Source organism: Eschscholzia californica, unplaced genomic scaffold (assembly GCF_041429995.1).
Source record: "Eschscholzia californica isolate CP2 unplaced genomic scaffold, dmEscCali1.0.p SCAF_3, whole genome shotgun sequence".
NCBI lineage: Eukaryota > Viridiplantae > Streptophyta > Magnoliopsida > Ranunculales > Papaveraceae > Eschscholzia > Eschscholzia californica.
In genome coordinates this window covers 33,226,464-33,249,771 of record NW_028238420.1, presented here as the reverse complement: position 1 = coordinate 33,249,771, position 23,308 = coordinate 33,226,464, and the positions used below count along the sequence as shown (strand labels likewise).

General features: G+C 37.0%; 2 protein-coding genes and 2 long non-coding RNA genes across 4 annotated transcripts; 3 read left to right on the top strand and 1 right to left on the bottom strand.

Annotated features, from left to right (window-relative positions):
• The first annotated feature begins 1,462 nt into the window (after positions 1-1,462).
• LOC147549678 (auxin-responsive protein IAA15-like) lies at positions 1,463-3,281 on the top strand. The gene is made up of 5 exons (XM_086671261.1): positions 1,463-1,780; positions 2,126-2,328; positions 2,656-2,767; positions 2,857-2,918; positions 2,999-3,281. The coding sequence occupies exons 1-5, from the start codon at positions 1,557-1,559 to the stop codon at positions 3,034-3,036; spliced, it is 639 nt and encodes a 212-aa protein (XP_086527387.1). The 5' UTR covers positions 1,463-1,556; the 3' UTR covers positions 3,037-3,281.
• Positions 3,282-4,824: 1,543 nt separating this feature from the next.
• On the top strand, positions 4,825-6,179 carry LOC147549677 (uncharacterized). Its single transcript, XR_015238858.1, has 2 exons — positions 4,825-4,917; positions 5,779-6,179. It is a non-coding gene; the product is annotated as an uncharacterized LOC147549677 (long non-coding RNA).
• A 7,033-nt stretch (positions 6,180-13,212) lies between these two features.
• Positions 13,213-14,567, bottom strand: LOC147549676 (uncharacterized). The gene is made up of 2 exons (XR_015238871.1): positions 14,475-14,567; positions 13,213-13,613 (listed from the first exon to the last, which is right to left on the bottom strand). It is a non-coding gene; the product is annotated as an uncharacterized LOC147549676 (long non-coding RNA).
• A 1,579-nt stretch (positions 14,568-16,146) lies between these two features.
• On the top strand, positions 16,147-16,746 carry LOC147549675 (uncharacterized). The gene has a single exon (XM_086668367.1). It carries the CDS (start codon positions 16,147-16,149, stop codon positions 16,744-16,746), a length of 600 nt encoding a protein of 199 aa, XP_086524493.1.
• The last annotated feature ends 6,562 nt before the right edge of the window (positions 16,747-23,308 follow it).

Genomic DNA, 23,308 nt, shown 5'->3' with positions numbered 1-23,308 from the left:
AGCGACCTTCAATTATATATATATATATATATTAATCTTTCTCTCTAATCTCCCTCTCTTTAATCTCTCTTTCTCTCTCTCTAATCTCCCTCTTTTCCTCTCCAATATCCTTCTCTCTGTCTAGACACTCTCTCTCTCTATAGCTCCGGCGAAGGGGGGGCCCTTCCCCGGAGAAACCAGACCTGAAAGGCCTAATTTCAAAGTGAAACCGGACCGAGATCTAGTTTCAACAACCAGATTCAGTCTAGTTTGAAACTAGATCGGGTCTGGCTTGAACTTGCCAAATCCCGATCTGGCAAGTTTTGGGTTATCTCTCTGAAGCGTCCTTTACTTTTGTCACTGAGATTGTAGTAAGTGAAAAGAATGAAGGGATTATTCTTCAACTACACATCAATCAAAAGCATATTGGGGCTATTATTGAGTTTTCAAATTGCCACGAAACAATGGTTAATATGGCAATCGAATGAGCTATTATTAGTACTGCAGTAAGGGGTTGAATGAATGATGCTTATGGGCGTAAGAAATCTACTCTTATCGCCGATGTAATTTTTGCAATTGGATATGTGATTATGGCTGTTGCACTTACGTTCTTATGCTTGGGAGACTCTTTGTTGGTTTGGGCATGACGCTGCATCTGTTCCAGCCCCCGTATACATGACGTGGGAGATTAAAGAGAGAGAGAGTGTGCGTGTGTGTAGACAGAGAAAGGGAGATTAGAGAGAGATTAGAGAGAGGGAGGTTACAGAGAGAAAGAAAGGGAGATTAGAGAGAAAGATTAAAAATAAAAAAAATTTGAAGGTCGCTGGAAATTTTTGCCGGCAGGCGACCATGACCGGAGAAGAAGATGAGGTGGCGAGTTACATGACGTGGAGGAGAGAGGTGATGAAATAGAGGAGTGATGAGGTGTCTTTTATCTTTTTAAAAATAAATTCCATTTTGACCCCCTAATTTGTGCTAAATTAATTGATTTTTTTTTTGGGAACCAACTCATATTTAATAAGGGACCAATTTTGAATTTACAAAATCAATTTTATAACAAATGCAATTACGGAAACAAAAAAGTGAACCATAAAAGTTAGTTGACGGTGTTAACAAAAGAGGACAATATTTGAATTTACAAAAAACAAGGAGCCATAAAAGAAGCTGATCACAAAATATGGAGCTAAAAATAAAATAACTCTAAATAGTACTACTACAAGTCTACAATGGACATAGACCATAGTACATCATTCATCAAATAAATTTGGGAATTAAACATTCTATTTTATGAAAATCATGGAATATGGAGGTGGTTCTTATAAAAAAAAAAGAATGTGGAGGTGGTTATTAAGTGAATCACAATTACTTGGACAAATCTCCACCCCTACATTTTTCACATACGCGTCAATAACTAAATGGTTGATTCTCGTACCAATCCTCATACTTTCTCTCTCTTCTACCCCATTTAATCCCCACGGCTTCTAAATTCAAGTTACCTCTCCTCCCCAATTTTCACATTCCAACTCCCAACAGAGAAGAGAGAAATTAGTAAGAAACCAACTCTTATTACAACAAAAATGTCTCCTGAACCTGACACAGTTTCCCTAAATCTCAAAGAAACTGAACTTACTTTAGGTTTACCAGGCGAATCAAGAACACCAACTCATTATCAACCCAGTCCCGGAGGTAAAATCAACTTCAAACGTGGATTCTCAGAAACAGTTGATTTTCAAATCGGTAGCGGATTTAACGGCGAGGATCAAATACCATCATCAATTTCAGTTAAACCGCCTGCTCCAAAGTAAGTAAGAATGTCATTTTGCGTTTTTATATATGTACTGTTAGGCCTCCTTCTCTCTTCGTGACCCACGGATTGGAGTAGTCAGTGGACACTCAGACTAGGCCTAATCTGCGTTCCGTGTGAACAATATGGGTTAGGCCAAGTCTGAGAGCTCTCACACTATTCCAATTCGTAGGCGTCAGACTGCTCAGTCCAAGGCCAACAACAGTGCTAAGAGAGGGATGGGTCAAGAGTAAAAAAGACGAGACGTCTCTAGAGGCACTCCTTCATTTGTCAAGGATATGAATTTTGATACGGTTCGTATACGTATTTTTCCTAATCTTTGTCGTATAATTTGTATTTTAGGGCACAAATAGTTGGATGGCCGCCAGTGAGATCATTCAGGAAGAACGTATTGAATACAAATAGTAGTATTCCTTCAAAGAGCATATATGTAAAAGTAGCCGTTGATGGAGCACCCTATCTAAGGAAAGTAGATTTGAATACCTATAGTAGTTACCAAGAGCTTCTTCTTGGTCTTCAAAAATTGTTTACCTTCCTTTCCCTTGGTAAGTACTAACTAAGAACTTATTCCTTAATCAATTTATAATTTCTTTTATTAAATTCTAATATATTATATAATAATGTGTAGTTTATACTAATTTTTTTTACACAATGAATCCAAGTCTAAAATCCGAATTCAATAATGTGTAATTTACTAACAAGGAGAATTTGCTTTAAAGTCTAGTTCTATTAGAAAGACGAAAACATGTAAAATAATTAAAATTATAAATAATTGAATTTCATTTCTGATTATTTAGAAAAACAAGCACAAGCTGAGTAGTCTTAAAAATTGTCTTCAATTGTAAACCTAAATTTTCTTTGGGTATATACAGGGAATCAGTTGGGAGAAAATAAGCTGATAGATAGGGTTAAGGGAATTGAATATGTACCTACTTATGAAGATAAAGATGGGGATTGGATGTTAGTGGGAGATGTTCCATGGAAGTAAGTTGAATACATACTTCATTATTTTCATATGTACTTATGAGTTAAATTTTCGTCGGCTAAAAACCACATTCCTTTGTTTGTTACAGAATGTTTTTGGAAACGTGCAAGCGTGTTCGTTTGATGATAAGTACAAATGCGATTGGATTAGGTAAGAAAAAAAAATTCCTTCTTAATTTTTTTTATTTAAAAAAAAAAGGTTTTGAGTTTAAAACGACGGTGTTAACGCAGCTCCAGGGACTCCTCCAAATTCTCAATCACAGAAATAAACAACAACTTCTTGGAAAGGGCAACAAATTTTGTACAGAGATTAGTTCTTTACTCTTTCATTTGCTTGTTACACCCATTTTGTTATTAATTGGGATATTAGGTAGAAAAATATATACTAGAGAGCTGCCTGTATTAATGTAGGTAATTAAGTTAATTACTAGAGCAGTTTATGTAGTTTACATTTTATTTGATTATTTTGATCAGTATCATATTATGTTATCCTATTATAATTACCTTCTGCCTATGATGAGAATAGTGGCGGATTCAAGATTAATGGTGTTATTCAAATAACCAAAGATTCCACCTTCTCTGGGATTCGAACCTGGAACCTCCAGGACTTTATGAGAGTTTATGTCAACACCTTGGAACCACTTGGACTACCAACCATTAACAATTAATGGTGTGGGTAACTGCAGAGTTTACTAAAATTGATTTTGTAGAGCTCTACATGGGATTTATGTGGGCCAGATCTGTTGGGCCTTCACATGGCCCAGACTACCCGAGCTGTACCAGGCCACCATACTGTGCTTAGCGGCTAGCCTGGGCCTGGTACAACCAACGGGTCTGGTCTTGGCGAGCTCCACCTTGGCCCAACCTGCCTTACACCTCAACGAAAGCACAAAATAAATGTCTCTTCGAGACAGTGATGTTTGCATACGTAGGTACCTCACTTCTCGACAAACGAAGGGTTGCTTTTGCCCAATCGTTTGTGAAGGGAATTTTCACCTCTCTTTTCACCACAACCTTCCATTCATTCCCCTCTTCTCTACATTGTCGTTTTTGCAATCTAGTGATTTATGAACTTTTATAAGGTCTGTTCTTTGGTATTCACTTGAGTACAAGGGGTCGAAACGGACAAAACTTTCAAAATCCATGTCAATAATGTTTTGGGTTTCTTTCTAGACTAAACAAAATTTCTACAGAAAGGATCATAAGCACTTGAAGAGAACGATTAGTCATTAGGGAGACAACAAACCATTCTTTGTTTGCAAGCAAAAGATGGCGACATCTCCAGCGATGTTGTGTGGCTATCGACCTCCACCATTGTATAGAACAATTTCTCGAGACAGTGGTTAATATGAAATTTCAAGATTATTCATCTAGTTGGTATAAAAACGAGGTCTGTTCACCATTGTATAAAAGCAAGATGAGTCACCCGTGTCCGTTTCATTCCTCTCGTGGTCATCATTAGAATGAACTCCAAGCCAAAATCACTGCTTTACCAACACCTTCACACTGTTTGAATCGAGATCAATCGATGGGAACAATTATTTTCATCTAATTTTAATGACATCAGAAGTTTATTGTATGGAATAAAGGCACATAAGTTTTATGTCACCAACGAAGAGGACAGAGCCACTGATGAAATTCTAGAAAATGATGCAATTTTGATTGACATCTCCTCCGAACACGTGGCAATAAGTGGTCCATCGTCATTTCTCTGTATGCCCTCTATTAGGATGAGAAATGATATTAGAGGCGAAAATGAAAACCTACTGTAGACCTACGTCTGACGTGCGGGGCCACCTCACGTACGAAATCCGAGTTGTCTTCCCGCACAAAGAGATTTTGGAAAACTCAAGTTTTGGTCCACGAGATGCATTAGTTTCTATCTCAGACCCTCCCTTTTATTTAATCTGGACCATAGAAATAAATTGACGGTCTAGATCAAATATTGGTTTCTATGGGAAGAAAACCAAGATGGTGGGAAAAAACCGACTCTCCCTCTATAAAACAAACCTAAGAACCGAGTAATCGATTTTACTTAAAGTTTTTGTTCGATTGAAGACGGCGTCTCATCTAGGTTTGTGGTGAAGATACTTTGCTCGCATCCTCAACTTTCAAGCTCCAATAGAGTCAAAATCTCCCAAAACCTTGAGGTATGAACTTAGGGTTTCATTTTCCTAGAAGATGATTCATGGAATATTAGGGTTTAGGGTTTTTATCTATTAAGATTTTTATCTGTTAGGAGTAGAATAATACTCATTTAATTTTGAATTAATAGTAGATGTTATCTATTAGGGCTTTTAACTTCTCTTTGCCTAAGCTATCAATGTATTTGTCACATGATCTTCATAGTTTATACTAATTCCTCTCATTCTTGTTGTTTTTAATTTTGATTATATCAATTGAATAGTTGCAATATTAAGGCTTTTAACTTCTCTTTGTCTTTGTTTTTCACTACACTTCTTATTCATTATAACTTCAAGGAAACCACCTTCATAGTTTATACCCAAGCTTATTTCGTCGAAAATTCTTTCAACAGATCAATAGCAATGGTTTTAGCATTAGTTTCTTCATTAGTTCTTTCACCATTATAGGTTACTCGAAAGTCGGAGACTCGTAGTTATGAAACAAGATGGAGTTCTGGTGTTGTTTTACCAATGGTTTTAGTAGGACTATTTGTTGCCACTAAAACAGTTTCATCATCTTCTTCATCTTCATCAATACTAGGAGGTGGAGTAAAAAGGGATTCTTCTTTTGTTTTAAGAATTGGTGGTTCTTATTGATAACTTGTTGGCATTTTAGTACTTTTATGTCTTGTTCTTTCTTGGCAAGGTTCTGGTCAAGAAATCTTGTGGAGATAGAGAGATATGTTCTTAGTTTCTTTCTCTAGTTTCTTTGATGTTCTTGTAATTCAATTTGAAGTTTAGATGAATAATAAGGATGCAGAATATTGTGTTATTAATGGAAAGTTTAAATTTTTCTAAACTTTGATCTTAATGTTATCTTAATTGCAGGTTAAAAGGGAGATGTTATTAGATTCAGGTGATCTTCAGCAGTTCCAGAATCACTCTTCACAAATGGCGGCTCTGGATTTGCACCAAAACGGAACACTTGCTTGGGATAAGTTTGCAGCTAATGTTTGACTAATACATGAGAGAAGGATGGGGCAACCAAGTCGCTGAAGAGTTATCACGGACAAGCCAAAGGAAGAATACTATTTCTACGCGAATCTTCACGATTGTCTCTGTAAAAGGCGCCATAAATACAAGCATCTTGATGAGCACAAGATGGCAAAACAAAGCTTTGTTGGATCGCTTATTGCCTTGTTATATGTTTGTTGTTGCTTTCATGTAATATGACTTCATCTATGTATTTTCCATTTGTCAACACGATTTCATCTACGTTTATGAGATCATTCTTTTGATTCTCGGTTTCTTTCTTTAACTTCCGAATTCTCTCTTAATTATGTTGTTTATTGATCAATTTTCCGGTGTAGTTTGTGCAAGTTGTGTATAATTTATCCAACCTCTCTTGGCACTACTCTCAGCTATAACATTCCCTTGAAGTACTTGATTCATTTTCCTCTGTTGACTTAAAGCTCTGCTTCCTACTTCTGCTAGAATTAGTAGAATCTTGAGAGGTGACTGAACCGAGTTACAGTAAGGTTGTTGTGAACCATGTTTGGTGTTCGCTCGACACCCTAAGCTGTTTTCGACTTTTGAAAGAAGATTCACTGTTCAGAGCTTGTTTCAGTCTTTCTATTTCTGCTTCAGTCACTGCAGTTACAAGTCATAAAATAGATAAACAAATAGGAATTGAAACCTGAATCAACACTTGCTATTGGATCAACACTTGAATCCATCAACTCCCTGGCTTTCTTAACGGTTTCTGCAGTTTCGGATGCCATGGCTAATTCCAAAAGATCAATATAAATTCAGAATACTAATTAGAAACAGCTGCTGTCCACATCAATATAAATTCACCAACATAAACATCCAAGACTCCCAACAAAAAAAAAACATAAACATCCAAGACTTGAGCCATAAATCCATTCATTCACCAAAGATGTTTATAATAATCAGTTTCCCAATTTAATGTTTCATATGAACTAATAATCTCAACCAAACCTTTAAATCATCTCAAAAATAAATTCAGCAAACAAAAATTCAGCAAACATAAACGCCCAAGATTTAAAAAACATATGCACATCTTCATCTTCATCTTCCTTCAAGATAAATTCACCAATCCGTTTTGCCATCCAAATTAACAAAAAAATCTGTACACCTCAACTCTCCTTTTCGCCCCAATCTACATATAACAAGCACTAATTAGAGTAGAATCAAAATAGATATTCACCAAACGAACATCAAAAAAGTATAATCAATTACAAATTACAACAAATAAGGTGGATATATTTACTCTTCATTCTTTTAGGTACTATAGTATTCGTCGTCTCCATTGTAGCTTCCAAGAGGGTCGTACATTTGAGGACGACATACACCCATTAAAACGTCCATATGCGACTGCAAGAACGAAAAATATTTCAATCCAATGTACAATATATTATAACTGACTAAAACAAATGTAAGAGATTATAAATTACCGTATGGATAGGCGGTGTCAAGATCATATTCTTTTGTGTAACAATACCACCAAGTCTACTCTCTCGCGTAGTTGTAATATCACAATTTGGTTCAGGAACCAATCCACAAACAGGTTTAGATGTAGGCGTTTTAGCAATGGTACACTAAATGACAAAATTACGAATTAGTTTGCGTATCAACAAATAAGAAAGTATGATATATATAATTTTAAGTTTGCTTACTCGTTTCTTCGACTTGTAATTCTTCCTTTTAAATCTATTTTCTCGAGGACGTCCCTTCGCCTTACATGACACTGGATCAAGAATATCCTGTCGCGCATTTTCCGCACAATCAACGGTATAACCAGAGCCACTGCTCACACTATCTTGCGTCTTTGGCTTAAATTTTACGAGATAAGCTTTTCAAGTACTCGGTACTTCTTTCATTTGCAGAAGCCACAATAGCTAGTTCGCTGAAGGACAGACATAAGTCGTCGTATCTTTTTGTTCTGGTGTAATATCCCATCGCCCATAGTTCACATTAATCTTAGTGTAAAATCTCGTTACATCTTTCCTCCATTTCTTAAGGATGTACTTATCTGGGATGACAGTAATGTTACTTCTGCATAATACCGTTATTGCATGTCGACACAAAATTCCTTTAAATTCGAACAACAGACAATTACACCGAACTTCACATTCATTATGATCAAATAAAACTTTGTACGTAAAAGTTTTCGAGCCACTACCAAACTCTTTCACCTCTGAAATGGTATATTCGTAAAAATTGTCAAATTCTCTACAATCTCTGGCCTCACAAGCCATTTTTCCTCTCATTTCTTCTTGAAAATCTTGGAATTTTTTAAGTGTGTACTTTTCCCTGATTTGCTTTTCTATTTGGAATGGGCTCACACATGGCATTTCTAAATTATAGCACTTAAAATCTTCTTTTGCCTCGTTTTCCACTTTATCCTTTAAGGCCGTATTGCATTGTTCAACAAAAAGCTTCAACGTAGTTTTTGGACCTACGTATCCATCGAAAAAGGCATTTACACCTTCACTACGTTGAGTACTAGACATTCCCACCCAAAAAAAAAATGTTTTACATAAATTAGAACCCATCGTTTTCTCTCTTGGTACATATAGGTCAACCAACTATGTTCCTGTAAGGCATACTTCTCTATCATACGCATCCACCTATCCTCAAAATCTTCTGTGCTAAGTGTTTCGTAGACAAGTTCAGTAAGAGTATAACTTATTTCATTAATTTTTTTGTAGCTTCCGAGTTTCTGAGGTATTTTTTTCATTACATGCCACAGACACCATCGATGTCTTGTATTGAGAAATACGTCTTTAATCGCAATTTGCATAGCTGCATCTTGGTCGGTAATGATTGCATCTGGAGCCTTTCCATCCATACAAGAAAGCCATGTCCTAAACAACCAAGAAAATGATTCTGCGTCTTCATTAGATAATAACCCACAACCCAATAGAATAGACTGCCCATGATGGTTAACTCCGACAAATGGGGCAAAAGGAAGATGAAACTTGTTCATTAGGTAGGTTGTGTCAAATGTCACAACATTGTTAAATTCTTTATATGTTTCTTTACTCCTCTTGTCTGCCCAAAAGACATTACGCAAACGAGATATATCATCTAGTTCTATTGAGAAAACAAAACCATTGTTCTTACTTTGCATGGCTAAAAAGTATTGTTGAATAGCCATAGCATCTCCTTCCCCAAGACGTATCCTTCTTTTCTTTTGGACGTAATTTCTTGCATCTCTTTCAGTAAATGGAACATTTTCATGTCCACCCGCTGCCACCACTTGTTGTTTAAAACTACGACTCGTTTTGGTTCCTGCCAAATCACATATTTCCAACTGTCTAGCCACATACGGGTTAATCTTCCTATTACACCTATAGTGACGAACTTTTTCCGGACTAAGGATATGGTTATGTTCTAGCTTCACACGAGTAGTTTCCCATTTCTCATTATCTTGTAACTTAGCATTTATTTTTGCTTTGCAACCAGTTTTGCTACTAGGTTGAGGATTGCTCGATTTCGATTTAGATTTCCCCGCCTTAGCACATGTTATTGCAACGTATCTTAGAACTCCATGAACTCTTCTCTGTGATGTTTTTTCACAGGATGACCCACTTTTTTAGCATAACAGAGACAATACTGGTACAAGTCCTCAACAGTATTAAACTCCATCCCAGTCCTAGGTACTTCTACTTCTACCTCCGAGTCTAAATGATGCAGGGGCACCCGGCGTGGAGGCTTTTTCCATGACTAAAATAACATAATTTCCTAAACCTAAATTCTCTAATAATCATACTAAAATTGGGACTTCCTAAAGCTACTCTCCATGGCCGGATGGCCCATGGCCCGGTTTAGTCATGGAAAAAGCCTCCACGCCGGGTGCCCCTGCATCATTTAGACTCGGAGGTAGAAGTAGAAGTACCTAGGACTGGGATGGAGTTTAATACTGTTGAGGAGTTGTACCAGTATTGTCTCTGTTATGCTAAAAAAGTGGGTCATCCTGTGAAAAAACATCACAGAGAAGAGTTCATGGAGTTCTAAGATACGTTGCAATAACATGTGCTAAGGCGGGGAAATCTAAATCGAAATCGAGCAATCCTCAACCTAGTAGCAAAACTGGTTGCAAAGCAAAAATAAATGCTAAGTTACAAGATAATGAGAAATGGGAAACTACTCGTGTGAAGCTAGAACATAACCATATCCTTAGTCCGGAAAAAGTTCGTCACTATAGGTGTAATAGGAAGATTAACCCGTATGTGGCTAGACAGTTGGAAATATGTGATTTGGCAGGAACCAAAACGAGTCGTAGTTTTAAACAACAAGTGGTGGCAGCGGGTGGACATGAAAATGTTCCATTTACTGAAAGAGATGCAAGAAATTACGTCCAAAAGAAAAGAAGGATACGTCTTGGGGAAGGAGATGCTATGGCTATTCAACAATACTTTTTAGCCATGCAAAGTAAGAACAATGGTTTTGTTTTCTCAATAGAACTAGATGATATATCTCGTTTGCGTAATGTCTTTTGGGCAGACAAGAGGAGTAAAGAAACATATAAAGAATTTAACAATGTTGTGACATTTGACACAACCTACCTAATGAACAAGTTTCATCTTCCTTTTGCCCCATTTGTCGGAGTTAACCATCATGGGCAGTCTATTCTATTGGGTTGTGGGTTATTATCTAATGAAGACGCAGAATCATTTTCTTGGTTGTTTAGGACATGGCTTTCTTGTATGGATGGAAAGGCTCCAGATGCAATCATTACCGACCAAGATGCAGCTATGCAAATTGCGATTAAAGACGTATTTCTCAATACAAGACATCGATGGTGTCTGTGGCATGTAATGAAAAAAATACCTCAGAAACTCGGAAGCTACAAAAAAATTAATGAAATAAGTTATACTCTTACTGAACTTGTCTACGAAACACTTAGCACAGAAGATTTTGAGGATAGGTGGATGCGTATGATAGAGAAGTATGCCTTACAGGAACATAGTTGGTTGACCTATATGTACCAAGAGAGAAAACGATGGGTTCTAATTTATGTAAAACATTTTTTTTTTGGGTGGGAATGTCTAGTACTCAACGTAGTGAAGGTGTAAATGCCTTTTTCGATGGATACGTAGGTCCAAAAACTACGTTGAAGCTTTTTGTTGAACAATACAATACGGCCTTAAAGGATAAAGTGGAAAACGAGGCAAAAGAAGATTTTAAGTGCTATAATTTAGAAATGCCATGTGTGAGCCCATTCCAAATAGAAAAGCAAATCAGGGAAAAGTACACACTTAAAAAATTCCAAGATTTTCAAGAAGAAATGAGAGGAAAAATGGCTTGTGAGGCCAGAGATTGTAGAGAATTTGACAATTTTTACGAATATACCATTTCAGAGGTGAAAGAGTTTGGTAGTGGCTCGAAAACTTTTACGTACAAAGTTTTATTTGATCATAATGAATGTGAAGTTCGGTGTAATTGTCTGTTGTTCGAATTTAAAGGAATTTTGTGTCGACATGCAATAACGGTATTATGCAGGAGTAACATTACTGTCATCCCAGATAAGTACATCCTTAAGAAATGGAGGAAAGATGTAACGAGATTTTACACTAAGATTAATGTGAACTATGGGCGATGGGATATTACACCAGAACAAAAAGATACGACGACTTATGTCTGTCCTTCAGCGAACTAGCTATTGTGGCTTCTGCAAATGAAAGAAGTACCGAGTACTTGAAAAGCTTATCTCGTAAAATTTAAGCCAAAGACGCAAGATAGTGTGAGCAGTGGCTCTGGTTATACCGTTGATTGTGCGGAAAATGCGCGACAGGATATTCTTGATCCAGTGTCATGTAAGGCGAAGGGACGTCCTCGAGAAAATAGATTTAAAAGGAAGAATTACAAGTCGAAGAAACGAGTAAGCAAACTTAAAATTATATATATATCATACTTTCTTATTTGTTGATACGCAAACTAATTCGTAATTTTGTCATTTAGTGTACCATTGCTAAAACGCCTACATCTAAACCTGTTTGTGGATTGGTTCCTGAACCAAATTGTGATATTACAACTACGCGAGAGAGTAGACTTGGTGGTATTGTTACACAAAAGAATATGATCTTGACACCGCCTATCCATACGGTAATTTATAATCTCTTACATTTGTTTTAGTCAGTTATAATATATTGTACATTGGATTGAAATATTTTTCGTTCTTGCAGTCGCATATGGACGTTTTAATGGGTGTATGTCGTCCTCAAATGTACGACCCTCTTGGAAGCTACAATGGAGACGACGAATACTATAGTACCTAAAAGAATGAAGAGTAAATATATCCACCTTATTTGTTGTAATTTGTAATTGATTATACTTTTTTGATGTTCGTTTGGTGAATATCTATTTTGATTCTACTCTAATTAGTGCTTGTTATATGTAGATTGGGGCGAAAAGGAGAGTTGAGGTGTACAGATTTTTTTGTTAATTTGGATGGCAAAACGGATTGGTGAATTTATCTTGAAGGAAGATGAAGATGAAGATGTGCATATGTTTTTTAAATCTTGGGCGTTTATGTTTGCTGAATTTTTGTTTGCTGAATTTATTTTTGAGATGATTTAAAGGTTTGGTTGAGATTATTAGTTCATATGAAACATTAAATTGGGAAACTGATTATTATAAACATCTTTGGTGAATGAATGGATTTATGGCTCAAGTCTTGGATGTTTATGTTTTTTTTTTGTTGGGAGTCTTGGATGTTTATGTTGGTGAATTTATATTGATGTGGACAGCAGCTGTTTCTAATTAGTATTCTGAATTTATATTGATCTTTTGGAATTAGCCATGGCATCCGAAACTGCAGAAACCGTTAAGAAAGCCAGGGAGTTGATGGATTCAAGTGTTGATCCAATAGCAAGTGTTGATTCAGGTTTCAATTCCTATTTGTTTATCTATTTTATGACTTGTAACTGCAGTGACTGAAGCAGAAATAGAAAGACTGAAACAAGCTCTGAACAGTGAATCTTCTTTCAAAAGTCGAAAACAGCTTAGGGTGTCGAGCGAACACCAAACATGGTTCACAACAACCTTACTGTAACTCGGTTCAGTCACCTCTCAAGATTCTACTAATTCTAGCAGAAGTAGGAAGCAGAGCTTTAAGTCAACAGAGGAAAATGAATCAAGTACTTCAAGGGAATGTTATAGCTGAGAGTAGTGCCAAGAGAGGTTGGATAAATTATACACAACTTGCACAAACTACACCGGAAAATTGATCAATAAACAACATAATTAAGAGAGAATTCGGAAGTTAAAGAAAGAAACCGAGAATCAAAAGAATGATCTCATAAACGTAGATGAAATCGTGTTGACAAATGGAAAATACATAGATGAAGTCATATTACATGAAAGCAACAACAAACATATAACAAGGCAATAAGCGATCCAACAAAGCTTTGTTTTGCCATCTTGTGCTCATCAAGATGCTTGTATTTATGGCGCCTTTTACAGAGACAATCGTGAAGATTCGCGTAGAAATAGTATTCTTCCTTTGGCTTGTCCGTGATAACTCTTCAGCGACTTGGTTGCCCCATCCTTCTCTCATGTATTAGTCAAACATTAGCTGCAAACTTATCCCAAGCAAGTGTTCCGTTTTGGTGCAAATCCAGAGCCGCCATTTGTGAAGAGTGATTCTGGAACTGCTGAAGATCACCTGAATCTAATAACATCTCCCTTTTAACCTGCAATTAAGATAACATTAAGATCAAAGTTTAGAAAAATTTAAACTTTCCATTAATAACACAATATTCTGCATCCTTATTATTCATCTAAACTTCAAATTGAATTACAAGAACATCAAAGAAACTAGAGAAAGAAACTAAGAACATATCTCTCTATCTCCACAAGATTTCTTGACCAGAACCTTGCCAAGAAAGAACAAGACATAAAAGTACTAAAATGCCAACAAGTTATCAATAAGAACCACCAATTCTTAAAACAAAAGAAGAATCCCTTTTTACTCCACCTCCTAGTATTGATGAAGATGAAGAAGATGATGAAACTGTTTTAGTGGCAACAAATAGTCCTACTAAAACCATTGGTAAAACAACACCAGAACTCCATCTTGTTTCATAACTACGAGTCTCCGACTTTCGAGTAACCTATAATGGTGAAAGAACTAATGAAGAAACTAATGCTAAAACCATTGCTATTGATCTGTTGAAAGAATTTTCGACGAAATAAGCTTGGGTATAAACTATGAAGGTGGTTTCCTTGAAGTTATAATGAATAAGAAGTGTAGTGAAAAACAAAGACAAAGAGAAGTTAAAAGCCTTAATATTGCAACTATTCAATTGATATAATCAAAATTAAAAACAACAAGAATGAGAGGAATTAGTATAAACTATGAAGATCATGTGACAAATACATTGATAGCTTAGGCAAAGAGAAGTTAAAAGCCCTAATAGATAACATCTACTATTAATTCAAAATTAAATGAGTATTATTCTACTCCTAACAGATAAAAATCTTAATAGATAAAAACCCTAAACCCTAATATTCCATGAATCATCTTCTAGGAAAATGAAACCCTAAGTTCATACCTCAAGGTTTTGGGAGATTTTGACTCTATTGGAGCTTGAAAGTTGAGGATGCGAGCAAAGTATCTTCACCACAAACCTAGATGAGACGCCGTCTTCAATCGAACAAAAACTTTAAGTAAAATCGATTACTCGGTTCTTAGGTTTGTTTTATAGAGGGAGAGTCGGTTTTTTCCCACCATCTTGGTTTTCTTCCCATAGAAACCAATATTTGATCTAGACCGTCAATTTATTTCTATGGTCCAGATTAAATAAAAGGGAGGGTCTGAGATAGAAACTAATGCATCTCGTGGACCAAAACTTGAGTTTTCCAAAATCTCTTTGTGCGGGAAGACAACTCGGATTTCGTACGTGAGGTGGCCCCGCACGTCAGACGTAGGTCTACAGTAGGTTTTCATTTTCGCCTCTAATATCATTTCTCATTAGGATACTACTCAACAATCTTAAGAGGTTTATATTGCGTGGAGATTGCAACCCTACTTTCTCGAAACGCGAATTGGGCTGGAGTCTAACCTGTTATGGGGGCTTCAGTTATGTTACAGAGACGCGAATGTGGCAGCCCACTCGTTGGCCCATTCGCTCCTACCACTTTAATTTTTCTAGGCGTCCTTGTATTAAGCCTTTGTGCTTGTTGAGTCCACTTTTCATATTGTACTCGATTTATATCATTGAAGTTATTAGTTTCCAAAAAAAAAAACAATCTAAGAGGTTATGAGTTCCGATTTTTAGGCATAACATCGTGGAAAAATCCGTGTAGTTTATTGCGTAATTAAATGGGTTTTTGTTACTTAACCTCCTAAACACTAATTAGTAATTGAGCAAACATCCACCACCACTGCCCCATCCCTAGTAATTGGTAATTGCCTTTGCCCGTTATGTTTGTCAAAAACACAAGACCGTGTTTGGAGAGATATAATAGAATGCGATAAACGAGAAAAGCACTACCTTAATGTGATTCTGGTAATTCTAGTATTTTATTTTTTATTTGGTTTAAAGTGATAGAGCTTCATTTTCGGAATGTGATTTCTAGTATTTGCAATTTTTCATTTCATTCTCAGCAAGCCTGTAGTGTTTTGATAAAAACAGTAGGTCTAATGAGGTAAACTAAATCGCAAATTATTGAGAGGTGTAAACTCAATTACTGATTATCTGAGTTAGACACTCCAACCTGAGCTCTTTCATTCCTACCTTAAGGTCATATGAAGGTCCTTAAGGCTATCCTAGTGAGAGACTTTCATTCCTATCTTAATTTTATTTAGGCTTCTAAGCACAAGTCAGAAAGGTGGATTTCACGTCCTGAATTGAACCTTCAACTTCCATTCTTTGGAGTAGATGTATTAAGGGTAGCCGCATGGGCTACCCGACCCGGCTGGGTCACACCGACCCGGTCGGTTATAGCTTTAGGGTTTGCATGGTTTATCAATAATAAGATAACCATCATAAGAGTTTTCTATATATCAAATAGAAATCGTACTTGTACTATGACTAGTATCTTACGTCTATAAATAGGTTGTACACCAATTGTATCAATACAAGAAATATTTTATCAAGCTTCTCTCTCTCTCTCTATACCATTCGATCCCTCTCTCTATCTCTCCCGATCATTCAAGATCGATATTTCACATGGTATAGGAACAAGGTTAATTATTCAATCGCTTATTTAATTTTTTTCATCATGACTTCCTCTCATGATGTTACTTCTGAAACTATACAAACTTCTTCGAATGTCATCTTTGATGTTCATCATTCAGATTCTCCTACTTTAATTCTCATCACCCCACTTTTAAGCAGCGATAACTATGCCTCTTGGTCTGGTGGGATGAATATGGCCTTAAGGGCTAAAGATAAATTTGGTTTTGTCCATGGAACAATACCAAAACCCTCATCTCCCACCGACTTGCATCCATGGAGACGTTGCAATGATTTAGTAGCATGTTGGTTGGTTAATTTGGTTACTCCGGATATTCGACAATCTATTCTCTATGATGAATCAGCTACTGCTATTTGCCAAAATCTCTACGAACGATTCCATCAAACTAATGCACTTAAAGTATTCCAACTTAAGCGTGCCGCCTCTTGTCTTAAGCAGGATGGAATGGATGTCTTTACCTATTTCACGAAGCTTAAATCACTTCAAGATGAACTACAGTCGCTAATGGTTCTCGAACCTTGTCTTTGTGGTCAAGGTAAGTCTATACTTGATCGAACTAATCAAGATCGGGCAACGGAGGTTCTTCAAGGTCTCCATGACCGTTTTTCGGCTATTCGAAGCTAGGTTCTCTTAATGAATCCCTTTCCATCTCTCTTGAAGATTCACAGTTTGGTTAAGCAAGAGGAAACTCAACAACTATAATTCACGAGACTTCTCAAAGCATCGAGTCGGCTTCTCTTGCCGTCTCTCAGTTTGACCCTTCTTGATCCGATCGAGCTGACCGACAAGAAAAGTCTCGCTTGAAGTGAGCTCGTTCCTTTTGCGACAACTGTCAGGTTCACGGTCACAACCGTTCAACCCGTTACAAGCAACACGGCTATCCGTCGAGAACTCGCAGCAACCCGATGGTTGCTTCGATCTCTAACCCGAATGATTCAGCAGTGCCTTTATAGCCACCACGATGTCCCAGGAGCAGTTCGACTTCTTGAACACGCTCCTGGATCAGCAACAGGCCCATGGGGGTGTGAACAACATGAACGCCAATGTTTCTATAGACACCTCCAATGATCCTTCGATCAACTTAGCAGGTACTTTCGATTATCCTTCGACCTTTCTTGATCCGACGATCAACCTAGCAGGTACATTACTTTCTCCTTCACCATGGGTTGCTGATTCAGGGGCAGCTAAGCATATCTGCTTCTCCTTTTCTTCTTTTTCTAACTATGTCCTCGCTCCTCCGGTATATTTTGTTAGATTACCAGATGGGTCCCGTTGTTGAGTTTTTCATATCGGCATGGTTTCCTTTAATGATGAATTAGTCTTATCGAATATTTTACACATTCCTTTATTCAAGTTTAACGTGATTTCTGTCTCCCAAATTACCAAATCGCTTACCTGTGATGTTAATTTAACTCTTCCTCGTGTGTCTTTTAGGACCAAACGATGAATCAGACGATTGGAATTGTGATCAACTCGATGGCTTATACTTTCCACGGACAGAGTCTAAAGTTTTTTCCATTTTAGTATCTAGTATTTTTAGTAATTTCGATGTTTGGCCTTAGCATCTTGCCCATCCATCTTTCGATCGTTTTAAGTTTATTTTAGACAAGTTTCCATGTGTTGATTCGAAATTCGTTAACAATATGAGTCAGTGTTTTATTTGTCCCTTGTCTAAACAACCACGACTTCCATTCACACGAAGTACTTCTCGTGCTTCTCGACCTTTCGAATCACTACACGCCAATTTATGGGGACCTTTTTCCGTCCCTTCTAACTCTGGTTGTCGCTTCTTTTTAGGATTGGTTGATGATTACTCCCGATGCACATGGGTGTTTCTTATTCACTCGAAATCAGACACCAAACGAGTTTTGTCTAACTTTTACAATTATATCAATACTTAACTACGTTTGAAAGTCTCTTTCGTTCATTCCGGATCGGGCGGCCCCATTTCCCGTCTCTTCAAGAATTTCGTTCCGATAATGCTTCTGAGTTCATGTCTCACGATTTACAACGTTGGTTTCAAGATCTAGGTATTCTCCACCAACGAAGTTGTACGTCCCCCCCCAGCAAAACGAGGTTGTTGAAAGAAAACATAGACACATCTTGGATGTGGCACGTTCCCTTCGCCTTCAGGCTAATCTTCCTCTCTCTCTCTCTCCTTTTGAGGAGAGTGTATTCTCACGACAGTTTATTTGATTAATAAACTTTTTACTCCTATCTTACATGGAAAGTCTCCCCATGAATCTCATCTCGGCTCTCCCCCAACGATTGATCATCATCGGGTATTTGGATGTCTTTGTTTCGCCCACAACAACAATATAATCCAAGTTAGATTCTCGCACGATTCCGGGTATTTTCGTCGGATATCGTGTTTACGACCCTTCTTCGAAAAAAATAATCACGTCCCACCATGTGACTTTCCATGAAAATGTTTTTCCAATGCACAATCCTTCTCCGCATTCTTCGGTCATTCGACCATTTGTCTCGATACCCGATGACGGTACCTTTCGGTTTTCTCCAGATGGGGCTACTCTTATTCCTTCGTCACAGGAGTGCCCCAATCCAGTCTGGTCCGATGGGCCTCCTCCTGCCGCGACCGCGCCCTTATTACGAGAGTGCCCTAATCCCGTTTTGTCTAAGGGGCCTCCATCTGCTGCGACCGTGCCCTTATCGCCAGGCCCGGTACCAGGTCCTTCTCTTCCTGTTTCTACTACAGGCACTAGCGCTACCACTCTTCCGGCTGATGTTCACGGAGATACTTCCGTCGGCCCCCTCAGTGATTCTGCAGGCGCCCCCGCTGTCATCCCAATAACAACCCCTTGTCGGCCATAACAGACTCACCGCTGGCCAGCATACCTCGACGACTTCTTGTGCAATCAAATATCTATTCCATTCTATGATTCTCCTAGTTCAGTCCGTCATCCACTATCTCACTGTCTCTCAGTTTCCAATTTCTCAGACTCTCATCAGATTTTTCTTACGTCTATTTTATCATCGTCCGAGCCTAAAACATTTAAAGAAGCCATGACTTCTCCCATTGGAGTGACGTTATGTCTCAGGAAATCAGGGCGTTGGAATCCAATAAAACTTGGACTCTCAGGCCTCTTCCTCTTGGTAAAAACCCCATTGGCTGTAAATGGGTGTATAGGATAAAATTCAAAATCTGACGGATCAGTTGACCGTTATAAGGCTCGTTTGGTGGCAAAAGACTACACTCAGATCGAAGGACTTGATTATCACGATACTTTCGCCCCAGTTACAAAACTGGTTACAGTAAGAGTTCTCTTCTCTATTGCAGCCATTAACAAATGGCATCTCCATCAACTGGATGTCAACAATTCCTTTTTACAAGACGACCTTGATGAGGAAGTACATATGAAACTTCCCCCGGGATTCTCTATTAAGGGAGAGTCTCGTGTCTGCAAACTTAATAAGTCACTCTACGGCCTCAAACAGGCATACCGTTAATGGTTTTCGAAATTTTTAACTGTTTTACTGTCCCACAAGTTCAAACAATCTCTCTGCGATTATTCGCTCTTTACTTATTCTCACAAATTTGTCCGCATATATGTTCTAGTATAAGTTGACGATATTGTTATCACCCGAAAAAATCCCAAGGCTATTTCTGCATTAAAGTCCTTCTTGGCTAATAAATTCTCTCTCAAAGACTTTGGTCGTCTCCAACATTTTTTGGGTATTGAAGTTTCACGTTCTTCTCAGGGTATTTTCCTGTGTCCACGAAAATATATTCTTGATATCCTAACGGACTCCGGTCTTACAGCCGCCAAAGTTTCCCCGTTTCCTATGGAACAGAAATCTCGTCTCATAGAGACTGATGTTTCTCCACTGGACGACCCCTCACCATATCGACGTCTCATTGATCGACTCCTCTATTTAACATTCACTAGATCAGATATATGTTTTGCAGTAAACAATCTGAGTCAGTTTCTTCAAAATCCAATCGATGTCCACCTTACGACCACTCATGGCGTTCTTCGATACCTTAAAGGTTCAATCGGCAAGGGAATTTTTCTCTCTGCCTCTAGTTCCTTGACAATTTCAGGGTACTGTGATTCGGATCGGGCGGGTTGTCCTACCACCCGACGTTCTACAACAAGCTATTTTACTATGTTAGGAAATAACCCATTATCTTAGATCCAAGAAGGAACATACCGTTGCGAGATCGTCCGCTGAAGAGAAATATCGAGCCCTAGCCACATTAACCTGTGAACTACAATGGCTCAAATCTCTCTTAAATGATTTCAGGATCTCCCACACTCATCCAATGCCTGTGCATTGTGACAATAAAGCAGCACTGCACATTGTTGACAATATGGTATTTCACGAACGTACCAAACACATCGAAATCGATTGTCATCTAGTTCGTGAGAAGATCAAATCAAATCTCGTTCTCCCTCAATACACGTCGACTTCCGAACAAATTGCTGACATCTTTACGAAGTCGTTTGGAGTTGACGCCCTTCAGAAGAATATAAGCAAGTTGGATCTGATTACCATTCCTGCTCCAATTTGAGAGGGAGTATTAAGGGTAGCCGCATGGGCTACCCGACTCGGCTAGGTCACAACGACCCGGTCGGTTATAGCTTTAGGGTTTGCATGGTTTATCAATAATTTTAGGGTTTGCATGGTTTATCAATAATAAGATAACCATCATAAGAGTTTTCTATATATCAAATAGAAATTGTACTTGTACTATGACTAGTATTTTACTTCTATAAATAGGTTGTACACCAATTGTATCAATACAAGAAATATTTTACCAAGCTTTTCTCTCTCTCTCTCTCTCTATACTATTCGATCCCTCTCTCTCTCTCTCCCGATCATTCAAGATCGATATTTCACAAGATGCAGGACCGGTGAATCAATTGTTGACTTCTAAGTAAGAGCATCTCCAATGCAAAACTCAAAAAAATCTCTATTAGTCCTATTTGTCGAGTTCCAAGATTCTCACTCCTAGGTGGCGAAAATAGAGATCCTCAATTCTTGTATGTCTCCAAAGCAAAACTCTAAACTTTTTTATTTTACCTATGTGGCACGATTATTTTTGTAAAAAAATAATTAGTTATTTCGGAAATATAAGAAGACTTGATTTTTATTGGTTGAAATTTTAATATTGATGAGTTGGACAATTAGAGATATCTCAAGAAGACACTCTATTTCTGGAGTGTCCTCTTGAGATATCTCTATTCCACTCTTGACACATCATCTTTGAGTTCTTAGTTGAGTTTTGCATTGTAGATGGTTTGTTAAGAAAAACTACTATGTGACACTCTAAATTTCTAAAATTGAGTTTTGCATTAGAGATGCTCTAATTAAAATAATACAATGATTCATACTATAAGGCTGGAGAAAAGTCCCAAAATCAACCCCCATAACAAAATTAAAGAACACAGGAGCCAGGTGTCCTTTATCTTCATCTCCATTATTATAAAATTTAAAAGTTGATTAGCTTTTCTCAAGTTTGAAGTCCATCAAATCTTGTGAGATTCTGTAGATTGAAAGAGAGTGACTACAAAGTTTAAAAATATTATCTGCATGGCTAACAATATTAAACTATTAATAACACTTGAGTGTTCAGTGTTGGTCCATCTATGATCTACCCACTTATGGATCCTATCACATTGAAAACCCTAATAAAATTTTCTTGGAGCTCTAAGTCAAAACAATACATTAGTTCACTGTATTTAGTAGATTATACTCCAACATTCTAGAAGACCTCTGAATCCCTTGTATTAAAAAGAACAAAAGCAAATAGCTTATCTACCTGCCAAATTTTATATATGAACAGTAAGTCAACTTATAAAGATGTGTACTATATATATTGATGACTTGCACAATAAATAATCCATGCTTATATACACATAGAATCTTGAACCAATAAATTCCGTAAAGAGAAAGAAAGATTATGTCATTTGTTTATGACAAACCCTAAATAGAAATTTTCATTAAAACAAATGGATTTTGTTTTCATGTTTCAAATTAAGAGACATAAACCCTAGTTTATATGTTTGATTAATTAATCTAATCATGTATGCTAGACTTATACGGAACTTTTCGATAATCAGCTTGACTATGTGTAGACGTGTAGTAACAATCGCTAATCCATGTGGTCCTTTTGAGTAAGAAAGAGTACTCACCTAGGTTCATACAAGATACATAGTATTAGTAAAGCACGTTTTAATTTCAAAATTAAAATAAATATTTTATGTGAGGTTTTCTACTTGTTTTTAGACTTTTAAGGAGTAGAATGTACAGGAGGAGATGGTCCCGAGCTTATGTTTAGACTATTAAATTTTAACGTTTATGTCCATTTACGTTGAAAAGACTTGTACGTTTATGTGTTGCAAGTAGATAACAAACACAAATATATTAATCCCTAGGCCTAGTGGCTACTGGATGGACCAATGCCGCATTGGCGCCCTCTCATATCCAAAACAAAAAGGCAAATGTTTGATTATGTAAGTCCTTTGTGAAACCACATAATTTGTCGACCACCTATTTAGTCGTTCTAATCTGGACCGTCTAAATGAAAGCGACCTATCCAGATCGATTATTACTGTAAAACCCCTTTTGTTAAGCTCATGAAAGATTTGAAAACAGAAAGCATCATAATCTGAACTCTAGACTTTCGACGTTAATGAAGCCGAAAGGATTAAAATAAGCCAAAATTGGGAATAATGCAAAATCCCCGTGTGTATATATATATATATATATATATATATATATATATATATATATATATATATATTAAATAATTTTTAAGTTTATAGTCCAAAAAATTACATCTAATCTCACATATAGTCCGCCATAATATTAATATAAGTTTTTAAGCCAAAATAAAAATTATAATAGAAATTTAGTCCAAATGTTCCCATCTCCATAGAAAACACAAATCTCTATGATTTTTATTTTATCTTAATACCCTTTATAACCTTCTATATAAGATAAAATCCTTCATTTTGAAACCTAATCTCAAAGATTCTCTTTCATTTTCTTTCTCTGATTTTCTCTCTCCAATCTTCTCTTCTAACCGAAATCCTCTATTATTTTCTGTCTCTAAAACAATAATTTTTTATATGTATGATTCAAAACGCATTTTGTATATAACAAAACGCGTTTTGTATATAACATAACTCATTTCATATATAACAAAATTCATTTTGTT

What these genes read in the sequence shown, in the direction of transcription:
- LOC147549675 (XM_086668367.1), top strand. Translation starts at nt 16,147, where the DNA reads ATGACTTCCTCTCATGATGTTACTTCTGAAACTATACAAACTTCTTCG.
- LOC147549678 (XM_086671261.1), top strand. Translation starts at nt 1,557, where the DNA reads ATGTCTCCTGAACCTGACACAGTTTCCCTAAATCTCAAAGAAACTGAA. An exon ending in GTTAAACCGCCTGCTCCAAA is followed by an intron (nt 1,781 to 2,125) that starts GTAAGTAAGAAT and finishes TTTGTATTTTAG; the next exon opens with GGCACAAATAGTTGGATGGC. An exon ending in TACAAATGCGATTGGATTAG is followed by an intron (nt 2,919 to 2,998) that starts GTAAGAAAAAAA and finishes GTGTTAACGCAG; the next exon opens with CTCCAGGGACTCCTCCAAAT.